General features: G+C 41.7%; 2 protein-coding genes and 1 long non-coding RNA gene across 5 annotated transcripts; 2 read left to right on the top strand and 1 right to left on the bottom strand.

The window, feature by feature from the left end:
- Nucleotides 1–2851, top strand: LOC146553923 (uncharacterized). Of its 2 annotated transcripts, none has more exons than XR_014889557.1 (5): nucleotides 1–372; nucleotides 490–519; nucleotides 637–687; nucleotides 780–862; nucleotides 976–2851. It is a non-coding gene; the product is annotated as an uncharacterized LOC146553923 (long non-coding RNA). The 2 variants fall into 2 exon arrangements; XR_014889556.1 differs by having other exon boundaries at nucleotides 634–687.
- A 1763-nt stretch (nucleotides 2852–4614) lies between these two features.
- On the top strand, nucleotides 4615–7036 carry LOC146553922 (uncharacterized). The gene is made up of 5 exons (XM_085255834.1): nucleotides 4615–4740; nucleotides 5046–5154; nucleotides 6097–6207; nucleotides 6353–6431; nucleotides 6506–7036. The coding sequence occupies exons 1-5, from the start codon at nucleotides 4643–4645 to the stop codon at nucleotides 6595–6597; spliced, it is 489 nt and encodes a 162-aa protein (XP_085111960.1). The 5' UTR covers nucleotides 4615–4642; the 3' UTR covers nucleotides 6598–7036.
- Nucleotides 7037–7719: 683 nt separating this feature from the next.
- Nucleotides 7720–21245, bottom strand: LOC146553921 (Y+L amino acid transporter 2). Of its 2 annotated transcripts, XM_085253967.1 has the most exons (10): nucleotides 21096–21245; nucleotides 20320–20852; nucleotides 18653–18778; nucleotides 18421–18565; nucleotides 13494–13617; nucleotides 11471–11574; nucleotides 11263–11359; nucleotides 11013–11162; nucleotides 9726–9909; nucleotides 7720–9006 (listed from the first exon to the last, which is right to left on the bottom strand). In XM_085253967.1, the coding sequence occupies exons 2-10, from the start codon at nucleotides 20837–20839 to the stop codon at nucleotides 8912–8914; spliced, it is 1545 nt and encodes a 514-aa protein (XP_085110093.1). In that variant the 5' UTR covers nucleotides 20840–20852; nucleotides 21096–21245; the 3' UTR covers nucleotides 7720–8911. The 2 variants fall into 2 exon arrangements, with proteins under 2 accessions (XP_085110093.1, XP_085110094.1); XM_085253968.1 differs by lacking the exon at nucleotides 21096–21245 and having other exon boundaries at nucleotides 20320–21085.
- Nucleotides 21246–21866: the final 621 nt, after the last annotated feature.

Below are 21866 nucleotides of genomic sequence, written 5' to 3'. Positions count from 1 at the left end.
ATGTTTTCTGTGCTTTCTTTGTGTGTTACAATCTGTTCGACTTTTTGGTAGCTGATTTTTTTTTTCTGAGAATGTTTTAAAGAGTAGGAGTGCCTCACTGTCTGAAAACTGTGCTACTTCCTCATGTTTCATGACATGGTTTGTTCTGACCCCATTGTTCCTGCTCATCCAATTCTTCAAGGAAGTTTTGCAACCAGGCCACTCCCTCTCTGTAACACTATTAGTCTCTCGTACAGACTAAAAGCAGACAGACAGACTACAGGAACAATACTGCACCTTAACAGATTTCGCTCTTTTCTTTGGAATAAAGCTTCAACATGCTGCTGCTGATCCTGTTTGCTGGATGTTTGGCCACATCTGTAGCACAGAACAGTGAGTACATTCTTTAATGATCATAAGGAAATGTAATGGTGATCTTTTAAATAACAATGTTAATAAACTAAAACTGTCAAGATATGAAATGTGACCTTAACTTTGCTCATGTTTTAGTAACTGTAATAGGAACGCCTGCACAGACCAGTGAGTTACTCTTTAGTGATCATAAGGAAATGCAAAATCGATCTTTTAAATAACAATGGTTATAAGTTAAAATTGTCTAGATATGAAATGTGACCTTAACTGTGCTCATTTCAGCAGCATTTCCCACTGCTTTTGAAGGAGCAATGTCTGCAGTTTATACGCCAGAATGTAAGTGCCTTTTAAATTGTAGTGTATAATTTGCACTGAGGCCTGAAATCAAAGGTCTGATTTTGATTAATTTTTCTCTGTTGATCTTTCAGACGTGGCAATCCTTCAGGCTTATGTCCAGTACGCTGGCCCATTTGATCTAAATGAGACGACAGCTCAGCCGATCTTGAACGAGGTACCTGTCTTTTTACAAAATAAGCTTAATGTCGATAGAAACTGTAACAGCCAGTTCTGTATGTGTGTCAATGAGCGACTCAAAATAATGGGTTTAAAAATGATGTCTTTCAGCTTGGCCAGCGCATCAGACAGGAGCTACCAGATTCCAGTATAAGTCTGAAAATTAGAAACATCACCAAAGTCTGACACCTCACAAGCTTGTCTTTACTCGTTTGATTTGTGTTGATCATAGCTCGACTCGGTTATCTGAGTGGGATATGTAAAGTTCACTTCAGCAGATATTTATAGTCATTTTCAGGTGATGGTTTTATATTAGTCTTTAACAGAGGAATTGAACTGATGTGTTTCTAATACTTGAATAAGGCAACGTCTTCAACATGAAAGATAAACATTGAATATCGAAACAAAAATGACCAAACAATCCAATTCTTTTAAACCTGTTGTATGTCAGAAACAGGCCACTCCCTCTGTGCAATGAATTGCTTGTAAAGAATGAAAGTAGCTATAAGCTCTTGTGTGTGACAAATGTCCAAAAACCTGAAGATGGGGCGATTCAGCTGTTTTAAAGATGAATCAAAGTGCTTGAAATTGAAATCTGTAGCTTTGTGATCAAACTGAGTTACTAAGTATCCAAAACAGAGGAAACAGGATTTCGTCGTAACCAGATAACCCTGAGTTTTCTATACTACAGTTATGGTTTACATCTTACTGGATTACAGTATATTGCAGTATAACTTAATTACAATTTCATCTCTACACTCAAACCCTTAAAAGCACAAACAAAAGCAGCTGAGAGATTAAAAAGTAAAGCTGATGGGAGAGGATGTTCAGAGTTTTGGTTTAAAATTTTCTGGAAGCGCTGATTCTTCTTTTTACAACATGCTTTGAGCACAACACAGATTCTCTGCCGGGAGTAAATGGTTCATATTTGCAAGCTGTTAAGCTGTGATTTTCTAAAACCACTGAATGAAGCACAAGCTGTGCGTCACAATGTCACAGAAATATGCATGTATTCATTTAATGATGCAGAAAATATGAATACCTCATTCTAATCCCGCTGTAAAGTCTCCTTTACACCGATGGAAATGTACATGAAGTATACATGAAGCTTTTTCCAGCTCTCTTTTAATGGGCTGTGGGACAGTAAGCTTTAATGTTTACATAGATCCAGTTTAATGTGCAGCCCCAGAAGCAGGGGATGTACTAAAATTTGGATGTTTTTAATTACGACATGCTGACACCAACCTGCTTTTATAACAACATGCTGATGTCTTACCTTTGAGAATAAAAACTGAAGTGGAGAGAATAAACGGTTCTCTCCATGCCAGTTCGTATACTATATTATACTCAATATGGTTTCTTTTTTAAGGCAACTTTAATGTTGGGTGGTAACAGGTACGCATGTCCTCTAAGGCAAAGTATATTTCTGTGAAGTTTGAAGTCAATCCATAAAAACTGAGGGTAATATAACGTATCTACTGTGTTTTTACATTTGGTGTGACCTTTGACTTTGATCTTGACCCAATTTTCACCCAAATGAAATCAGCTTCAGCTGTTATCTACCATCACGCTGAATGATGTGCTGCTGCAGTCATCTGTTAAAATGGTTAAATTTGTGTCAGTCTGCCCCAGGGCAGCTGTGGCTACAACCGTAGCTTGCCTCCACCAGTGTGTGAATGCGAGAGTGAATGAATAGTGGCATTGTAAAGCGCTTTGGGTGCCTTGAAAAGCGCTATATAAATCCAATCCATTATTATTATTTTTATTATTATTATTATTAACTGTGATAACTAGCTTTATGTGACACTTTATCCTGATGCTCAGTGTAGGGTAAGTAAATCCAACGATACTGTTGTTATGCTGAAGTTGCTTTGTAGTAGAGACCTCTGTTTCTACAAAACATATGGAAACAATTGTTGTATAAAACTGGAACAACATAATGTAATTATATGCAAATCATTTAAATGTAATAATAAATTAAAACAAGTTGTATGATGAGTTGTGATGTTGTTTGTCTTTTGGAAAATCTAAAGTTCATGCCAGCAACACAGTTCAAAGAAGGTGGAGAGAGCACTTGTTTTGAAAATGGGCGTACTTCCATTCTTCTTCTTCTTCTTCTTCTTCTTCTTATTTTAGATGCTAATTTATCATTTTTATTTATAAAAGTAAATTAATGTTTTTGATACATTTCATGTCCAGACAACCTAGATTATTTTTGTGCAAAATGTTTATGACATTGTCTTGTGTTTGGATATATGGCCACTTAATTAGGTACAACTACCTCCAGACCTTTCTTAATTCTTTATGACATTTATTCATCAAGATGCTGGAAACAATCCTCAAACATTTTGCTCCATACTGAACTGATTTTTCACATCCATAATGTGAAAATTCTGTTCTAACAAATCCCAAAGGGCGCTCTATTGGATTAAGGTCTGATGAGTGTGGAGGCTATCTGGATACAGTGAACTCATTGTCATATTAAAAATAAACCGTTTGAGATGATTTGATCTTTGTCACATTGCACATTATCCTGCTGGAAACAGCCATCAGAAGATGAGTCATTAAGGAATGAACATGGCCATCAATATTAAAGGTTTTGTTTTGTACTTTGGACAGCCACTTTTACTCACTTCATAATGAATTCATCGTAGCACTAAAGTTGAACAGTAACACCAAAACTTGTTGTTTATCAGAACCATCTGAGCTGAGACTGAGGGTGGAGTCTGACAAAAGGGAAACTGTCACAGTTTTGTCTTGGAAGGACATTTCAGTGGAATCACGGAGTGAATCTGAAGGTTTTCAAATGGAAACTTCCACTTTCAGCCACTAGGTGGCAACACACATTCATGCCTTGTCCCACTTTGACACACCTTTTCACCATTTTTTACCCACAGCAAATGATTTCGTTCGCCTCATTATTTTTCATCAACCAAAACTAAACCATGTCTCATAGATTTCTAGTTATGCCAAAGAGATTAAAATGTTTCTTTTTTGAGCACGCAGTGCTCCATAACAAATGCTGTTTGACCGCAGTCAGCTCTGTCTTGCACTAAAAAAAACCCAACATAACCGATTTTAGACCTGGGAGAGTCCTGTGCAGCTGTTCTCAACTTCAGTTGTGTCCAAGTGATCCTATGATTTACAGTTAGAACCTGACTGATCATTTAACATTTAACAAGGAATATAATTGATTAACACAGCACTGGGGAAAAAGTTGTATTGTGCTAGGAATGGGTAAAAATGGTGTGTGCCTTTATTCTTCAACACACTCTCAACTCTCTTGGGCAGCTTTCCTGTAATTTCTCCAGGTTTCTCGAAGAACAGTCGTTTTCGTCTTCGTTGCTTGCTTAAAAGAAAAAGAAACATTCACAAAACACCCAAAGTTTGATCCTGGGAGGTAGAAAGGAGACTAAAGGAATGTGTGTAGCTGAGAATGGTTTCTTACACGGTTACATGCTGTGTTTTAATCCAGTTTCACGCCTTTGAACACATCTTCCATGGAAATGCTCGACTGCAGAAAGCAGGAAATCAGTTTAAAAAATATTCAGTGTATTGAATATCCAGAATGAAAGACACAGAAATAACCAGCTGCGTCTAATTGCATATATAACTGTCCCATCTCCCACGGCACAGGCCATGTTAATCAACCTTACACTGACCTCCTCCAGTCTTCCACATGAGCCGGGTGCTCTTTTAAACCCCAGGGACAGTTTGAGCAGACACTTAGGAGACGTTTGCACACTACAAACCGACCTTCAGCATACCCGCCTTTAGTATGGACCTGAGATTCCTCTTTTTATCTTCATCTCTGATTGTGGGGGCAACACTCAGCATCTCTCCGGCTGAACGCACTGCACACTGCAAAATCAAATGGTAACGTGTATCGTCTTTGAGGATTTGTGTGTGGAACTGAGATGTTGAATTATACACTTTACAGTGCACCTTTTCCTAAAATGAATTCATGGAGTTATTAATATCAGATGCAGAAGTTTTGTTGCAGTGAAGTTCAATTCAGTCTTCTTTGGTCGTGTTTGTGCACTCACATTAGTCATGTCTGTGCAGAGAACAGTTTCCATTTTTTTTCTTCTTAAAGTAACATCTCTCTTTAAGTGAACTGATATTTCTTGTGCTTCTGTCAACACATTTTGATTGAATAATTTCACTGCTCTGCTCTTCAGGCTCTTTGGCATCTCCTGCAGCAATGTCTCTGAAAGGCTTGTGAGCCAGATCAAAGCCTGGCAGATCAGCAGAAGCTGTCTGTATGCAGGAGAGCAGTGCTCCTATGAGGTCAGACACATCACTTCCTATTCTTTAAAGCGTGGGATAAATTTTTTACACTAAAAAACCTCAAACTTCACCCTCAGTGAAGATGAAGCATTTGCTAACCATTAATAACATTTGCTATGTATGTTATAAATGCTGTTTATGGGATTTGGGTAAAGTGATCTCTTTCTTGATGTATCTATTTAAATGAATGAGTTACTGCTAAAAGCAAAGACCCACAGACCCACAAACTCTGCCAGATCAAACATGCAGAACTACCTGCTGCCTGCTGTAAAGTTGTTGCAAGGGAGAAACTGAAAGTAGCACAGCGGTAAGTGGTATTATTGCATAGTAGAAGTATTTAGAAAACCACAGGAACTCAGTCTTGAAAGTGTCAGACCATGTAAAGCTAACAAGCAGGCGCACCGAATCTGAATGAATCGCATCAAAATGTCACCAAAACACTGCTGTCTCAATAACTGCAGTTTCTTCTCTGGCATTAACATCAGCATAGCAGGACTTTCCCCAGGTCAAGCAGTTCCTGTAGGTATGTTTAGGTGCCTTAACATTTTAGAATAGAATAATCCTTTAATTGTCCCACAAGAGGAAATTTGGTTGTAAAAGGAGCAAAAAGACACATGTACAAACAGAGCAGGATACAAGACATAGAACAGAAGCACACAAACATTTTTACATATTTACATCATAGACAATAGTTACCAAAACAGTACTGTACAGTTATTAAAATTAACCCTTTATTGACCGGCCCGTCAAATTTACCTGTAAAATGGGCCCGCCGGTGGGCCCATGGTCAATAAAGGGTTAAAGTACAGATAAGTGGCAAACCTAGGTTGAGCTCTCAGCTGTCATTTTGCCAAGCCTGCAAACTCATCAGACTCCTTCTGGCACTTTGTGTTACATAAAATGTTACTGTCAGACTTCAATCAGCTTGAAATGTCTTGACAGCTTGTGTCATCAGCTCCCAACCTGATCATAGCCACGCACACATCTCCCAGAACAAAGAAAGTGAACGACCTTCAGTTCCTTGTAGAGCAGTCCACAATTTGCAAAGTGACCGTAAGTGTGTATAAACTGTGTATAAATTACAGACTACAAGTCTGGTGGAATGCTTGATCGGAGATAAAATCAGAACGCTGAACATTTCATCAGATTTACTCCCAGAATTTCTTGTTTGACAAGCCAACATGTTTCTGACGAGCAGGGAGAGGCGGTGTCTCAGTTCTCCACAGATCCAGCTGATAACGGCACAAACTACTGCAGCATGCAGAACCTGATGGACGGTAAGTGGAATAATTGCTCGATGTTACTGTGAATTATGAAATCACATCAGCAATGTTTGCTTCTCTCTGCTCAGGAAGTACACTGAGCGACGCCGAGGGATACAAAAAGTTCAGCAACAAGTGGATCTGCCCTGGGTTTGATGCCGCCAAGTGCGCCCTGCTGTAAGAGACGAACGGATCCTGCAGGCTCCATATGTTGCCTCTGAGAAATGTTTGCTTTGAACAGTGTGTCCTTCTCCATAAACAGAAAATGTCCACAAAAGATATAATAATAGAGCGTTTATAACACATACATTCAGTAGGATGTAACTACATGAATCTTTTAACTGGTTAATAAACTGTAAATCCATGATATTTATTACTTTGCCTTGTTCAGAGTTTTGGTTTTTGTTTGTTTCCTGTTTTATACTGAGACTATTACTTGTCTTGTGCATAGCATAGACAATGTGCAAAAGATTGATTGAGCTTTTCAGCCATGTGGACAAGAAACAGGGTTAGTTACCCTATGTGCGAATGCTGTTTGTTGATTACAGTTCAGCGTTTAACACAATAGTGCCCTGCAGACTGTTCACAAAGCTGAGGGATCTGGGACTTAACAGCCGTCTGTGTGCATGGGTGTTGGACTTCCTCACTGGCAGAACTCAGGTGGTGAGGGTTTTTATATATATATATATATATATATATATATATATATATATATATATATATATATATATATATTTATATTTTTTTTTTTTCCTCTACACCCCCCCAATTTTTTTTGCACATGTCGAGGAGCGTGTCAGGCTACATTTCACTGTGTGTTATACTTGTATAACTATGCATGTGACAAATAAAGAACCTTGACCTTGACCATTTCTTAAGCTTGTATTCTTTGCAACAGCCAGCAGGGGGAGACTCCTGTAATTGGAAAAAAAGTTGTGTAGAAAGGTCTGGGCTTGCTTTCTCTGTGACGTCAGCAAATATTTTCCTAATAAAGTCAGGAGGTCTAACTTGGGTCTAATTTAAAATCTAATTGAAAACAATCTGATGTTCAGTCTGGAGCTCATGGGCCCAAAACAAGACTGGATAGAGTAACGTTTGCTTTACTGTGCGACGTCGAGGTCACTGCAGTGAGCACACATGGTTTCTCAGTGGTATCGAAATCATTTTGATTTCTCTACTAAGTCAAACGAATCAGAATACTAACCAAGTCATACTGAAAGCCGCTTTCACCTCTTCATGCTGTGCATGTTGACGGCACATACTCTAGCAAGCTGATGAAAGAATGGGCGGCATGCAGATTGGAATTAGTTTAATCTTTTCTTTTTTTCAAGTTCATTTCACTTTACATCATTTATAACTTCCAGGTTAGAATACATTCTGGAGAGCATGATCACAAGCTTTTAAAGACTGGTATTCTGAATACAGATGGATACAGATTTGACAGAATATTCACACATTATACATACATACATTCATTTAAAAAAAGAAATAGAATAAGAATCTGCTGCTTCAGACTGCTCATTTTTCTACCCTTGGCTCTGTTTCCTGTCAGAGTGAATTGATACAGTAATTTGGCCACCCCAGGTACGCAGCTCTGACTGTAAGCACTCGAACCTTCTGTTTGTGAGGAGCAGCCAATCACAACAAATCTTAAACACAGATTGTCCTAAAAGGGAGAGAAACGTATTTGTTTGAGATATTTCAGCAAGAGTAAAAGTGCAAGAATAAAAATACGGAGGTGAAGCTCTTTGGTTCAGATGAGTTTTTCAAATAGTAAAATTATTAGACGGTTTGCCATTTAAATAAAATCTAAACGTTGATTGTTTTGTTCTGCACTCGTGCAGGTTTCAGAGCTGCTGACAGAAGACACACAAAGCTGCAAACTGCCGAAGGACAGTGAGCGAACATGTGAGGGACTTTCCCACCAGCCTGCAGTAAATGTTTGGTTGGTGGAAAAAAAAGCTTGGCTATCTCTCTCTCAAAAAAAAAAGAAGAAGATGCAAACATTTTGAAAATACCTGAAGTGAAACAGCTTTGCAGAGAAGCGGCTCAGGAATCAGTTGCATTAGCTGAAAGCGACATTGTTAATAGTGTTTTACACTTGCACAGTCATCCACATATGAATATAATCAAACTGTAAAAAAAAATCCAGAGATGAATATTAAGTTTAAATATGCTTCTGAAAACTGAAGACTGTGATCACATGACCACGACAGTAGGATTTTCATTACGTAACGTGTTAATCAGACAAAAGGTGATCAGCTTACATCTTCACAAAACTCTCAAAAATAAAAATCTAGTTTTGGCAACATTTTTAAACGTATATCCTCATAGAAGATATTCTTTGCTCTCAGTGGAAAAGTGTAGCACTGAAGAAATCACGTCACCAGTTTCTCAAATTATTTGTCTTTCATTTGAGAAATCCTCACAAACGCTGAGAGTACATGCAAAGCCTTGTTTTCCGTGAACAAGGCTTTGGGAGTCTGTTTGTAGCTTCATTGTGTTTTAATGCCTCCATGAATTTCTTCCTCTGTGTCAGATTCAGTCATGCAGCAATACAGCAACATCTGGGTGTATCTGGTGGCGAAGGCTAGACGAGGACACGGCGGAGGATGTGGGAGGGATGGGAAGAAAGAGAGGAACAGAAGAGGTCAGTTACAGCTGATTCATGATTCAGGATGACTAATGCTGAATTTGATGTTAAAGACGGCGGTATTTGGCAATCTGGGTAAAGGGCGAAAGGAGGACATGTAGCACGTAATTCTAAGTAGAATGACTTAAATCAGGGCATTTTCACTTCTTTGAAAAAGGAAAAGAACAGAATGCTATGCAGTCCTGTGAAAATCTTTTTGTAGCTTGTGAAACCACCTTTAACGGCAATAACTTGAAGCGATCACTTTCTGTATTACTTTATGAGTCTGTCACATCATTGTGGCGATATTTTGGCCAACTCTTTAAAACGCTGCTTCAGTTCATTGAGGTTTGCAGCCATTCATTTATGCACAGCTGCAAAATAAGCTAAAACCATCACCCTCCACTACAGTTGGTATGAGGTGTTTGCACTGATATGCTGTGTTTGATTTACATCTCTACGTTTGTCCAGAAAACGTTGATCCAACTTTGCAAACCTAAGCTGAGCTGCCAGGTTAGAACATCATGCCATCTCTCACATTCTTTCTCACTGCAATTGTTGCATTCCTATGGAAGCAGTAAAGATGTACTTAGTTTTTCACATGACTATATATTCAACCAACAACGAGGCCTAGAGAAAAACTGAAAACAGTATAAAATATAGATTTTAAGTCTTACTGTTTAGCTTGCGGATGAATTTAGGCCTTCTCTCATCAGGCAGGTAAATGGCCACGTAATAAACTGGCACACCAGACAGTGCAATACCAATTCCTATGAGGGAGTTGATGGTGTCACCGTACAGAGGGACGATGACTAAGAACAGGCTACAAAAACAGTAGATGAAGGGGAAGAACAAGGTGAGCTGTGAAGAGAGACATGCACATCTGGTTAGTCTTTCTGAGAATCTCTGAGTGTTTAAATGTGTATGTTGACATGAAGAGCAATGGTTCAAAACACAGTGTTCACCACCTTTTTACGTTCATAATCACTCAGTGTGCACAAAACAACACCACACTTTAATTCTGAGTGCATGCAACTATGGTAACTATTTATATTTCTTTCTTTCTTTACACAATTCCTGATTTTATTTCATCATATGGAAGCTGATGTATAAACAAGGAACAGATGGCAGTAGCAGGAAGTGAAAACAGTTTGTTGTGATGGGAGAGGTCAGATTTGGGGACAGCACTTTAGCAGAATCTGAAAATGTTTTTATATTTTCTTACAACCACTCGACAGCTTAATTCTCTCTTAAATGTGTATTTGTTGCTTTTGTGTTGTAGATAACGAGGGGCAAGTCACGCATTTTCTCCTCATTCATGCTAGTGTTTCAGCAGCGCTACAGCTGAATGGGTATAATCTTTAAACCATGAATTGTTAATCTAGTGTAAATAAACTCGGTGACGTTAATTGTGAAGGTCAAAGAAGTTGGCAAGCTAGCATACAGAAATGATGTCACGTCAAACAAAATACATATGACCTTTCTTAATGTGCTCGTGACTTCCTGTTTTAAGTTGACATCCCAGACTGCCACGCACCCTTATCAGTTTCGGTTCCTCTCTTTGGCACCGTTCATGCCAGCTTTCCTGTTTTCAAATGTTTGTATGTAAACCTACTGGGCGCTAGATATCACACCAAAGCCAACGCTTTGCTGACTGCCTCTTATAACCTCTTACAGCTGTGGTGTGTGTTGGTAACATTTAGAAAGTCCTGTATATGATAAAATATCATGCCATATTTGACCTCTGACCTCTCTATCAAGGATAGTAGATTGTTCTGAATGTCAGAATGATATGATATTAATGCTATATAGCTATTTAAAGCTAGGTTTCCTGCTGGCATTGTTGGTGTTGACAGCATAGAGGCATATAGGGAATGATGTATGTGGATCCTAAATATCATGTTATTTGGATCTCTGACCTTTTCTTCAAAAAAGGTCGAACTTAAAAAAAAAAGAAGCGTCACCTTGACAGGTCTGTATCTTTCCGGCTGGGTGATGCGTAGGTAGATGAGGCCAGCCACAGAGAGACCCACATAGAGCCAGTAGCTGAAGCTGAAGTAGTTGATGAGCTGAAACACGTCCCTCACACACAGGAAAATCAGGCCCATTAAGCCCTGTAGCCACACAGCACAAGGACAAGTAAAGAATCCCCATGGGATCGTGGTATGATGAAACACGTTCATTTGTGTTTTACAAGGCAGTTTTGTTTCTAACGTTGAATAGCAGAGCAGGTATGGGCGTGTAGCGCTTCAGGTGAATCAGACTCAGACTGTTGGGGAGGTGACCCTCTCTGGCTCCAACAAAAAACAGCCTGTGTGATCAGCGAGGTGGAAGGTTAGTGGGAACATACTTCATCAGTCATACTTCCATCACAAGTGCCATCACAGCGTAAGTTGGGACACACTCTGTATTTTCTCATTACCGTGAAGCAGCAATGACGGAAGCATTGAGTCCTCCATAGCAGGACATGGCTACAGAAACAGGGATGATCCAGCTGAACGGCCCCAGGACCGCATTTCCAAATGTCTGTGGGGTCACATTTGCATTGGTTAATTCACACTACATATTGACGATGAAGAGATCTGAGCAGTTTTCCTAAGGGTCTGTCGCGGCCTTAAACCCTTATATTTTCTGCAGCTGACGTAGATGTTACATTACTTTATTTTCTCAAGTCCTGTTTTCCAGAGGTGTGGACTCGAGTCACATGACTTGGACTCGAGTCAGACTCGAGTCATTAATTTTATGACTTTAGACTTGACTTGAAAAAATGTTCTAAGACTTGTGACTTGACTTGGACTTTTACACCAATGACTTGGGACTTGAATTGGACTTGAACCGGTTTACTTGAAAAGACTTGATATTTTACCCCAAATATAAAATTTAACATGCATATTATATAGAGATTGAAAATGTGACGTCATTCACGGGTAGAACCGCAAAGGATTCTGGGAACTCGTGGCAAGCGGTACTAGCTCACGCAGGCTTTCAATTAAAATCAGTTATACAGCGATAAAAAGAAACACAAAAATGTCAAGAAGCTGTTGTATTATTAACTGCAATAGCCGGTCGCATGACAGCCACGGGAAGCCGACGGGTAAAGAGATCGGTTGTTATCGGATTATGTCGTTGAAGAGAAATTGTTCGAGCCATGTTTCCGAAGTAACAAAGACGCGACGGGTGTCCTGGATCGCAGCCATTCAAAGATCAAATATAACGTCCCAGAACACTCCAGCTCACAGGTTAGTCTGCTCCAAGCATTTACACGAAGGTCAGTGTTTTTTAGTAGTTAATACGTCATTTTCATAACATAATTAGTGATATAGGTTACAAGCAAGTCTGGCGCTGAACAGAAATTGTCGCGCTATGCTCCTTTATTTATTGTGCATAAATAGTGAATTGTCCTGACACAATATTGCGTTTCGCTTCTGTTATTATGGTACATTGACAAAAACATATACTTTTATTCACAGGATAAAACAGGGTTTTTGTATCACTAATTGCCCAGTACGATTACAGCATACAATATTGTTGTCACTGCTACATTTCTGTGACGCTACCAGAAATTATTTCCACTGCTAATTAATTACCGTTGAGCTCAAAGGTCCTATTAATAAACGGTTAAGGAATGTGTATTTATGACGACAATTTGTGAGACTGGTAAACTTATGATACCTACGATGGTCTTTCGTTCTACACGGTGCATTTCAAGGTCCTGCACCCATCCGTCGGTAAACTGTACCTGGGCTTGTTGCAGTGACCTGAAGTTACTAAACTTCATGAGTGTATGCACTCACTCCAAGAACCGTATGATTATAAATATGCATATAAATATGCTAGGATGAGATAGCTGACTTCATCTAACTAGCAAATGTTGTCCAGGCTACGTTGGTGATACAGTTTTTTTTAATGTGTATGATATTTTTGTCATGCGATTTTAAAGCCAGTCCTACAACCGCATCCAAGAATAACATGCAGCTTATCTCAGAACTGTCGGTGAAAATTATTCTTGGAGCTAGGTTTAATTGAGCTGCATTTTAAAGAGGTGCAATTTCACAATTTGTGTATATTTTCTAAGTTCACTATTTTGTCATGTGTTGAGAAAAACACAGATTTTAAAATTACATGGTCTAATATTTACATTTAGCATAACTGCAACATTATTTTTTCGTTTTTTTTTAAAGACTCGAAAGGACTTGAAATTCAAAGTTTCAGACTTGTGACTTGACTCGGACTTTTACACCAGTGACTTGAGACTCGACTCTGACTTGCCTGACATTACTTGAGACTTGACTTGAGACTTGAGGATAAAGACTTGAGACTTACTTGAGACTTGCAAAACAATGACTTGGTCCCACCTCTGCTGTTTTCATCTCAGAGAACAAAATGTCCTGGTCTAAGCTGAACAGACCTATATTTAGCAGGAACGAAACTCTCAGGTGTCTCACCACAGCGACAGCGTCACTGGCAAGCAGAGAGGACATGTCTAGAACCACATAGTACGCCACGTTGGTCAGTAGGTAGATGATGGTCACTATGGGCATGGAAATGGCGATGGCCAGGGGCAGATTTCTGCAACAAAAGCATAATCACACACGGCGATTACAGAAGAATCTGACTTCAGCTCCTACACTTCATTTCCTTTTGTTCAGGAATATGTTTTACACAGAGCTGGGACAAAGAATAGCAGCTGGTTTCATGCCAACAATACACAATTTAAAAGTGTTCGGATAGTGATTAAAAGACAGTTATGGGACGCTGTGCTACAATAAGACTCGTGAAAGTAACTGAAATCATCTGCAGTTAAACCTGTGATAATGAAATTAGGCGTATTATCACCATTTAGGTTGCTTTAGTAGCTCTTCTTTGGGAGTCAAGCATTTTTCTGTCTTATAAATGTCCACTATTCGCTGTCTTTTAGCTCTTGTTTTGGTCTCCACCAGTTTTTGAAGGACTCTGTAGCTACTGCATGCTTCGCTGTCGTTCCCAGCTGGTGTCCAAATGGGTCTGCACACAGTCTGGTGATGGGCAGGTAGTGTGTAATGCCTCTGTAGTGTAGTTTTCTTTTTTGTTTTTTTTTGTTTTGTTTTTTTTGTGTCCCGTTTGGATCTTTAGCCATCAGAATTGTTGTCTTAAGGCCAAGAAAGATGCCAAGCGGATTTATTTTACCAAGTGGATCATCATGGCCTTGCCATATTGGTCCATTTGATTGACCTTTATTATAATTATGAATTTATTTTATTTGCAGTTGCTACAAACGGGACAGACATGACTGGGGGATAGGACAGGGAGAAAGAATGAAAGAAAGAGAGGGAGAGAAAGAAAACCAAAGGGGAGAAGAGACGGTGAGAAGGGGGAGAAGAAAGAAAAAAAAAGAAAGAAAAACAAACAAACAAACAAAACACCTGGGTCACCTGTATGGAGAAAAAAAAAACAGAAGAGAAAGCAAACAACAAAGAGCAACATAATAAAAAAAAAAACAGCACCATCACAATAAACTAGCTAGCAGTAGATATCAGTAGATACTAAATAATAAATGATATTGTGCAGCACGCAAGATAGACAGCGCACAATGTGCTTTGAGGCAGCAGCCAAGAAAGGTGTAGTCCGCGTGAACACCCGTGTGTACACCCGTGTGCACACCTGTGTGCACACCTGTGTGGATCAGCACGCTTGTATTCCAAAGGTTTCTCCATGTAACGATCTGCTAGGGAGTGTGGGGAGCCACAGCCCCGTCCTCCAGGGTATGAAGCAGGTATGGAGGAGATCCAGGCCCCAGACATCCAGAGGCCCCAGAGTACGAGGACCCGAGGAGGACCACCAAAGGGGGGGGGGACCGTGCCACCCTCCTGGGAAGAGCTGAGTAGAGCCCCAAAGGAGAGGTCACCCCGCAGCTACAGAGCAGAGGCCAGAGGGGGTTGCAGTGGCGTGCCCGCGGGCTCTGCCGGCAGCCAGCTGTGCCAGAGAGGACCGAGCTTCAGGCCCAGAGGCCTGAGGGCATTCCGTCCCCCGGAAGGAGCCCAGCTGGGCCACAGGCGCCCGGCCCCGCCAATCGGCCACCAGGAGTGAGCCGGTACATACATGAGCGCCCAGCCCCAGATGACAAGGACCACCAACACAGCAACGTCTGAGGGCATCAGCCACCGGCAGGGAGTGTGGTGAGGGGAGATAGGCCTCCGTACTTTAGAGGGCCTGAGATGTTCCCAGAGAGGTGGAGTCTAAGACCCAACCTGACATATAGACACAGACGAACAGGCGCACGCGGACACAAACGTGCATTCCCACCCCATATGCACAACCAAATACTCGGCACTCGCCCAACGTGTAGACAGACACAAATAGACACTGCACAGACAGTCACACTCCCCAAACATACTCTATATCCCAGGTCCAGGTACCCCCGCCCCCAGAGGGGCAAGCCGCACCTAGACCCAGGAGATGTAACCCTTCTCTCTGGGGTGGAGGCAAGCGGACCACCTCCTTATCTGCAGTAGCAGGGAGGCCCCGCATCCCAGACCCCAGTCTGACGGCCAGCACCTCCTCCCAGCCCCCCAGCCCTGACGGCTAACAGAACCGGGGTGAGTGAAGACCTCAAACCTCCCTACGCCCGCTCATATGTAGTGTTGCTGTGTGCTGTTCTAAACTGCATTTAAAACTCAGGAGAGCATGGTACTAGCTTCCTCTCAGAGAGCAGCACGGCTCTTCCCGAAAACCCTTAGTGTCTAAATGCATTTAAAATTGAGGGTAGGGCACCAGCGCCAGAGGTGGGTTGGAGTACACCGACCATCCTCTGGATGCTGTAAAACGTGCCCACCCCCAAGGCCCTATATGTATGTGTTATGTGAGAGTGTGAGTAATGTGGATGTCTAGGTTGCAGAATAAAATTGAGGCACAGGCAGCCAGAAGGGGACAGAGGGGGAGTGCCTCCCCTGCAACCTGGTGACATACCTGCACCCCAAGCCCTGCGTGTGTGGGTGGGTGTGGTAGAGCGGGAATAGGGAGGCAGCTGAGGATGGGGAGGGAAGAAAGGGAGGGGCAAGCGGCCCCTCCCTGGGGCCAGCTCCCCCGCTGACCCCAGTAGGCACCCCCCACACTCTGGAACCCACCAGGGCAAGGGGGCCCAGACCCATCCGGACCGGGGCCCGCAGCAGCAGCACCGCCCAGCCCCACAGAGTCCGGGGCAGCCCACCCGACTCCACCCCAGAGAAAACTGCACCCACCCCATCATCCAATCAACTCCCAAACTACACAAGACAATAGACACCCAGGTTGAGTTCATTCTCCACCTCTCCTATATCTCTCCCCCCACCTGCAGAGTGAGGTCCTGTAGTGAGGAGACCACCTGCAAAGATATAACAACCTCCCCACCAGTTAGAGAGCCCCCTAGTAGGGCCGATACACCAGAGGTCCCCTGCACTGGGGCTGAGCCCCCCTGCACCCACCCGCCCACTGCTCCGGCGACACAACAGCCAGGACCCAAGCCCCCAAGGCCCGGCCAGCACCCCAGACCGGGGGGCGGAGCACCCACCAGACCCCCAAGCCTCCCAGGGGCAGCCAGGCTACCAGGCCAGTAACCAACGTCCGCCAGCACAGACCCTCCCCATCTCCACTGGCCACATCCCCCAGGTTAGTCCCTCTAGGGAAACGTCCCTAGGGACTCCCCAGACGCCCTAAGGCCGTCCCTACCCCCATATCAACCACAATAGCGAAGGCAGGACCAAACCATGACCCCCCACCCCCACTAGGTGATGAAGCCGATCAAAGGAGCCCAAATGATCAAATGTGATGGCAGATGTTGTATCAAGACTAATGTGATCTATTAGATGGTTTCTATATTGGTTAGAATTAAGATTATTTTTATTTTTCCAGTTAATGAGGACCATTTTCTTGGCAATGCATAGGGCAGTAAAAACAACGTGGGCTGTGTTTATTTCTGCAGTGACCTCATCCAAGTCGCCCAGCAAGCATACTAAAGGGGAGGCTGGAATGTTACATTTCAGACACTTTGATAAGTCTTCCCATATCTCACGCCAAAATTTCTGAACTGGTGGACAGAACCAAAGAGCGTGGATGTAGTGTAGTGTAGTTTTTTTAAAATACTTTTTTGCTTAAAATATCTGCTGCTTCTAAGAGCAAACAAAACAATGACCTGCCTTTTGGAAAGTGAAAAGCACAATAATTACAATATTGTGGATTTAAAGAAAATGTGTGAAACATTCAATGCAAAACACAAAATTTTCAAACAAATACCTTCTGACCCTAAGCTTTTATATTAGGTTTGCATCCTGCTAATTTTAACATTTCACAGAATCAAAAGAGCTTTTTAGAAATGTGTTTGTTATTGGTAAGAAGAGTTGTTGCTGTAACACGGAAAATGACTCATAGGATTGGTTTTCTACCTTAGCTACAACACTGGCTGTAGAGAAATTTACTTATTTTATCAGGGCTATTAAACAGTCACTCTTTCAGAGTTTTGGGGGCTTTCCTTTAAGTTATCTAGAGAGAATTTATTTGACTTCAATGTCGGTGATATCTGATAATCTACGTACAAATAGCTATTTGTATGGTGGCCCAGAGAGGCCAAACGGACTGCAACTTAAGAAAACACCAGCAATAAGAAAACAGAAATAGGAAAAACGACAACGGAAATAGGAAAAAACAGATTTCCAAAAGCACAAGGGAAGTGTTTCTGGGGACACAATAACTCCACGGACCAGTTGCAGGAACCAAAATATGCTAAGAATTGCGCTGGGAGACACTTAAAAGTAGTGGAGGATCTATCGGTTTTGTGAGGAAAGAAAAGATGAGAGGTAAGTGTGTTAGCCTAACTATTAGCATAAAAATCCATCATCAGTATTATACGTAGCATGTTTTGGGTTCCTGCAACTGGTCCGTCGGGTTATTGTCTCTCCAAAAACACTTCCCTTGTGTTTTTTCCTATTTCCGTTTTGTTTTGTGTGCTTTTGCAGCGTTTTTCTTATTGGGCCACTGTATATTTGTGATTTCCTAATGGTGTTCCAAAATAAGCAGCTTTGCACGAATCTTTCATTAAGATGATTCTCCGTCATGTTTTTTGTTTGTTCTCGTTACACAGATGTATAATGCTGTGAGTGGACATTAAAAATATAGTCAGTGCTGTGTTTTAGTGCAGGAGTCCAGTGGCTCATTTTTATTGTCTGTACTATCTCAGCTAATCTGCTCAAAGGCATGTTAACCCTTCTACTCTGATTGATCAGGACTGTCAAAAATTAACTTTTAGTGGATTTCTCATCACTAAGCTAAAAGCAGGAAATACAATCTAGTCAGAAGTTGCCATGGAGCCTCGAGCGTACGAGTCTGAGTGCATTTTCTTTTTCATTTCACTGCCTCAGTCACCTCTCTGGGTTACAAATCTCCTCAGTTACATAGTTGAGCGTGTCCCAGCCAGAGTAGGAGAAGAGAGCTGAGTAGAGGGCCAAAGCGATGGCGCCGGGGTCTGCCGTGGAGCCCTCCATCGGGTTCTCAAAGCTCTTCGTTTCTCCTACACAAAGACAAGATCGAGTTTTACTTTGAGTGTAACATTTTATTTAGCTTTCCCACACGAATTCTTACTTTTACTTTCACTTACCACTGGATATCTTCAGGATTCCTATAATAATGATGAGGAAAAGTGACATCAGTTTGGCATAAGTGAAGATGTCCTGCACTAGAGTCCCCCACTTCACACAAGCACAGTTAATGAAGATGAGGATACCTGGAACAAAGTAGAGGATGAAGGCAATGAACAAACATGACCAAACACAGAAACACTGCTTCTGCTTTCTACGATGTACATTAAGGAATCCTGCATGACACAGCAGTTTAGCCAGCAGTTTGTGAAACTAAAGCAGTTTGTAGCAAACAGAAACCTGACTCTCTCACACTGCTCCTTTCTTTCTGTCACGTGGGCTGCAAATGGCTCGAGGATACCAAAACAGAATCACACTTCTTGGTAGAGCGATGGGTGATTCACAGCATCGCTGCTCTCTCACGTAAATAACACTTCTGCTTGCTACAGTCTGCAATCCAATCACTGCAAAACTCTGTGACATGGGACTGGCAGCCTAACTTTAGCTTATGCCAGTACAACAAAGGGCTATCGGGTTTGGTACTGGCATGAATAGATCAGATGTGACTGTGGGCAGCACTAAAGCTCTTTTAATCTGGTTTTACTCAACTATTCGAAACGAAACAAAACATTTTACATTTCTCCTGACTGCCTCACAATAAAAGCCACACTGTATTCTGCAAGATATACATGTTTAGGGACTGTAAGGAAATTAATTTGAGTCATTCGAAGCATTAGCAGTGGGCAGCTCCAGTGACAAACTAGACCTCCACACAGAAAATTCAGGCCCAAGCTTGAAACAGAAAACAGTGAAGCAAGAGCACTAACCACTGAGCCCCTGGGCTGTGTTTTCGAACTGGCAGGAGTGGATAAGGGTAGGTGTTCATCAGTAGTAACTTAATATAAGCTGTGGCTATATCAGGGTAAAATTACAAGTAGCAATATTGGATTGTATCACCATAATTATGTAATTAAAACCCAGTGCAGGAATGTGTTTAACCAAGGTTTACCAAGTAGATGCTTTATTAATTAATTTAATAATTGTTTGTAGAGGTTAAAAAGAAATGAAATGGCTTTAATTGATACAAATTTAGACTTGGCATTGAGAAAATAAGTGCATTCTCACTCCTTCCACAGAAATCAAGCTGAAGTTTTAGCGGTTTGGTGGTTTAGAGTTTCAGGTGTGTGTTAACACATGTCGCAATCATCCCAGGAGTGGATGTTCCAACAAAATCACCCCAAGGTCACACTGCAACATTAAGAGAAACTGCAAAAACCCCCAAGAGCTACATCTCAGACCCTACAGGCCTCAGTAAACATGTTAAATGTTACAGTTTACAAGAGTGCACTTAGAAAGAAAGACTGAATGACTATAGCTTTGTTTGGAAAGGTTGGGAGGAGAAAGCCTCTTCTCTCTAAAAAGGACATGGCAGCATAGCTTAACTTTGCAAAGTTGCATCTAAACAAACTACAAGACTTAAGGAACAATGTCCTTGCTGTCATTGAGTCGACCATGAACTCGTAGGTATACCAAAAGCATGCTAGAGTCAAATGTGAGTAGTTAGTAAATTTAAGCTTTTTCTGCAGCAAACTGCAACAGCACATTTTGTTTCATTTAAAAATCCACATTTACAGCTCAATACAAAACCCAGTGGGCACACTCATTCAGACACAGCTGTGTTTCTTACAGAGACAGGCTGCAGCAAGGAGGCGGACAGCAGCATACGGCGGCTGGCAGGTGGGGTAGAAAGCCTCCACCAGGTAGTTGGCGAATGTCAGCGAAATCACAGCCTGGCTGGCTGGCTCGATCAGGAGGATGGACGTCCACAGACGAATGAAAGCCAAGAAGCCACCAAAAGACTCCAGGATGTAGGCGTAGCTGGCTCCAGATTTGGTGATGGTGGTGCCGAGCTCTGCGTAGCACAAAGCCCCAAACACTGAGAAGATCCCGCCAAGAGCCCAGATGAGCAGCGACAGTCCATAAGAAGCGCTGTACATGAGTACGCCCTTTGGTGAAACAAAAATCCCAGAGCCGATCATGTTGCCCACAATGAGGCAGATCCCATTCAGGAGAGAAATCTCCCTCTTCATCTGCATTTTCTCTTCTTTAACACCATTTGGAGCCTTTAGGTCCTCCTCAGATGGAACTCGTGAGCTCGGACATATCGTCTGTGACATGACCCCAATGGTCTGTCTCAGATCCCCCATTATTCCAGCAGAGCTGAGATGGAGATGATAGGGAAAAATTAGATGGGATTATTCAAATTTAACAGACTTACCTAGCACACAATGTATTAAAAAAAATAAAAAATTCTCCATGACACATGTTCAAACTTAAGAATACAAGCATGCAAATCCCCAACACAGATCACTCCCCTTTGTTTATAATTATAGATATAAATGAACAGCACGAGTGACTCATGACATATAATACAGGCATGTAAATAACAAAAGATTAACTTACCTTGTTTTCAAGTCTGTCTGTTCCTCTGAACATGCAGTCTGTCTCAGGTCAGAAACACCAGTCTGGCACCGGGGGAGATCACATCTGAGAGGCACCAACAGGATGGTTGATGTTGCAATCTCTGCAGGTCAGCCCTTCCATAACGTGTGTTTTTCTTGGGCCACTCTCATGTTGCCCCCTGTGCTATTTTCAGAGACAAGCAGACGTTCTTGCCCACACAGAGCCTTCAACAGCTGAGACAGAGGGAGCCAAGCTCCAATTGACCCGACATACAGGATAGTTATTTATACTGTGATGAAAAGTGTCATTAAGCTTATCTTAATTTGCAGGGAGTGTTTCCAGGGGCATAACCCACCTCATCCCTGGTATACAGAAGGAAGACTCTACTACTATGAGTTTTTGTGCCTCCTTGTAGACATCTGCAGGCCAGGAAAATGACTAGAAAGCTATGTCCAGCAGCTTGTTTGTTGAACGATCTATAAGTGAAGTACAAACTTGAATAAACTATTTCTTGCCAAGCAGCCAACTCCAAGGCTAAAAGTGCAACTTCCACTTGAGGTCGGCTCAAAAGTAAGTCAGTCCTCACATGATATGTTAAAATGCCCAGCTTTACAGGAGCAATATACATGTTTATAGCCTGCTACAAAAATTATTTTGGTAATTTAGCCCATGAGGATGAAGACTCGACTGTTTAAATTGTACTCAACATTAAAGTCATGGATTGTGAAGCTAACAGGTGTATGCCAACATAGGCAAATGAAGCCTCTAGTT

Source organism: Mchenga conophoros, linkage group LG18, assembly GCF_057382185.1.
Source record: "Mchenga conophoros isolate Kocher_MC1m ecotype Shallow Benthic linkage group LG18, M_conophoros_male_GT1.1, whole genome shotgun sequence".
In the NCBI taxonomy this organism is placed as follows: domain Eukaryota; kingdom Metazoa; phylum Chordata; class Actinopteri; order Cichliformes; family Cichlidae; genus Mchenga; species Mchenga conophoros.
This window is presented reverse-complemented; position numbering and strand designations above follow the sequence as displayed.

Excerpts from the sequence above, each read along its gene's own strand:
- LOC146553922 (XM_085255834.1), top strand. The coding sequence starts at position 4,643 with ATGGACCTGAGATTCCTCTTTTTATCTTCATCTCTGATTGTGGGGGCA. Across the intron at positions 5,155-6,096 it reads GAGAGCAGTGCTCCTATGAG|CTTGTGTCATCAGCTCCCAA; the intron begins GTCAGACACATC and ends ATGTCTTGACAG. Across the intron at positions 6,432-6,505 it reads CATGCAGAACCTGATGGACG|GAAGTACACTGAGCGACGCC; the intron begins GTAAGTGGAATA and ends CTCTCTGCTCAG.
- LOC146553921 (XM_085253967.1), bottom strand. The coding sequence starts at position 20,839 with ATGGGGGATCTGAGACAGACCATTGGGGTCATGTCACAGACGATATGT. Across the intron at positions 11,163-11,262 it reads TACCTGCTCTGCTATTCAAC|GGCTTAATGGGCCTGATTTT; the intron begins GTTAGAAACAAA and ends GTGTGGCTACAG. Across the intron at positions 9,007-9,725 it reads ATTCATCCGCAAGCTAAACA|CCTTCGCCACCAGATACACC; the intron begins GTAAGACTTAAA and ends GTCCTCGTCTAG.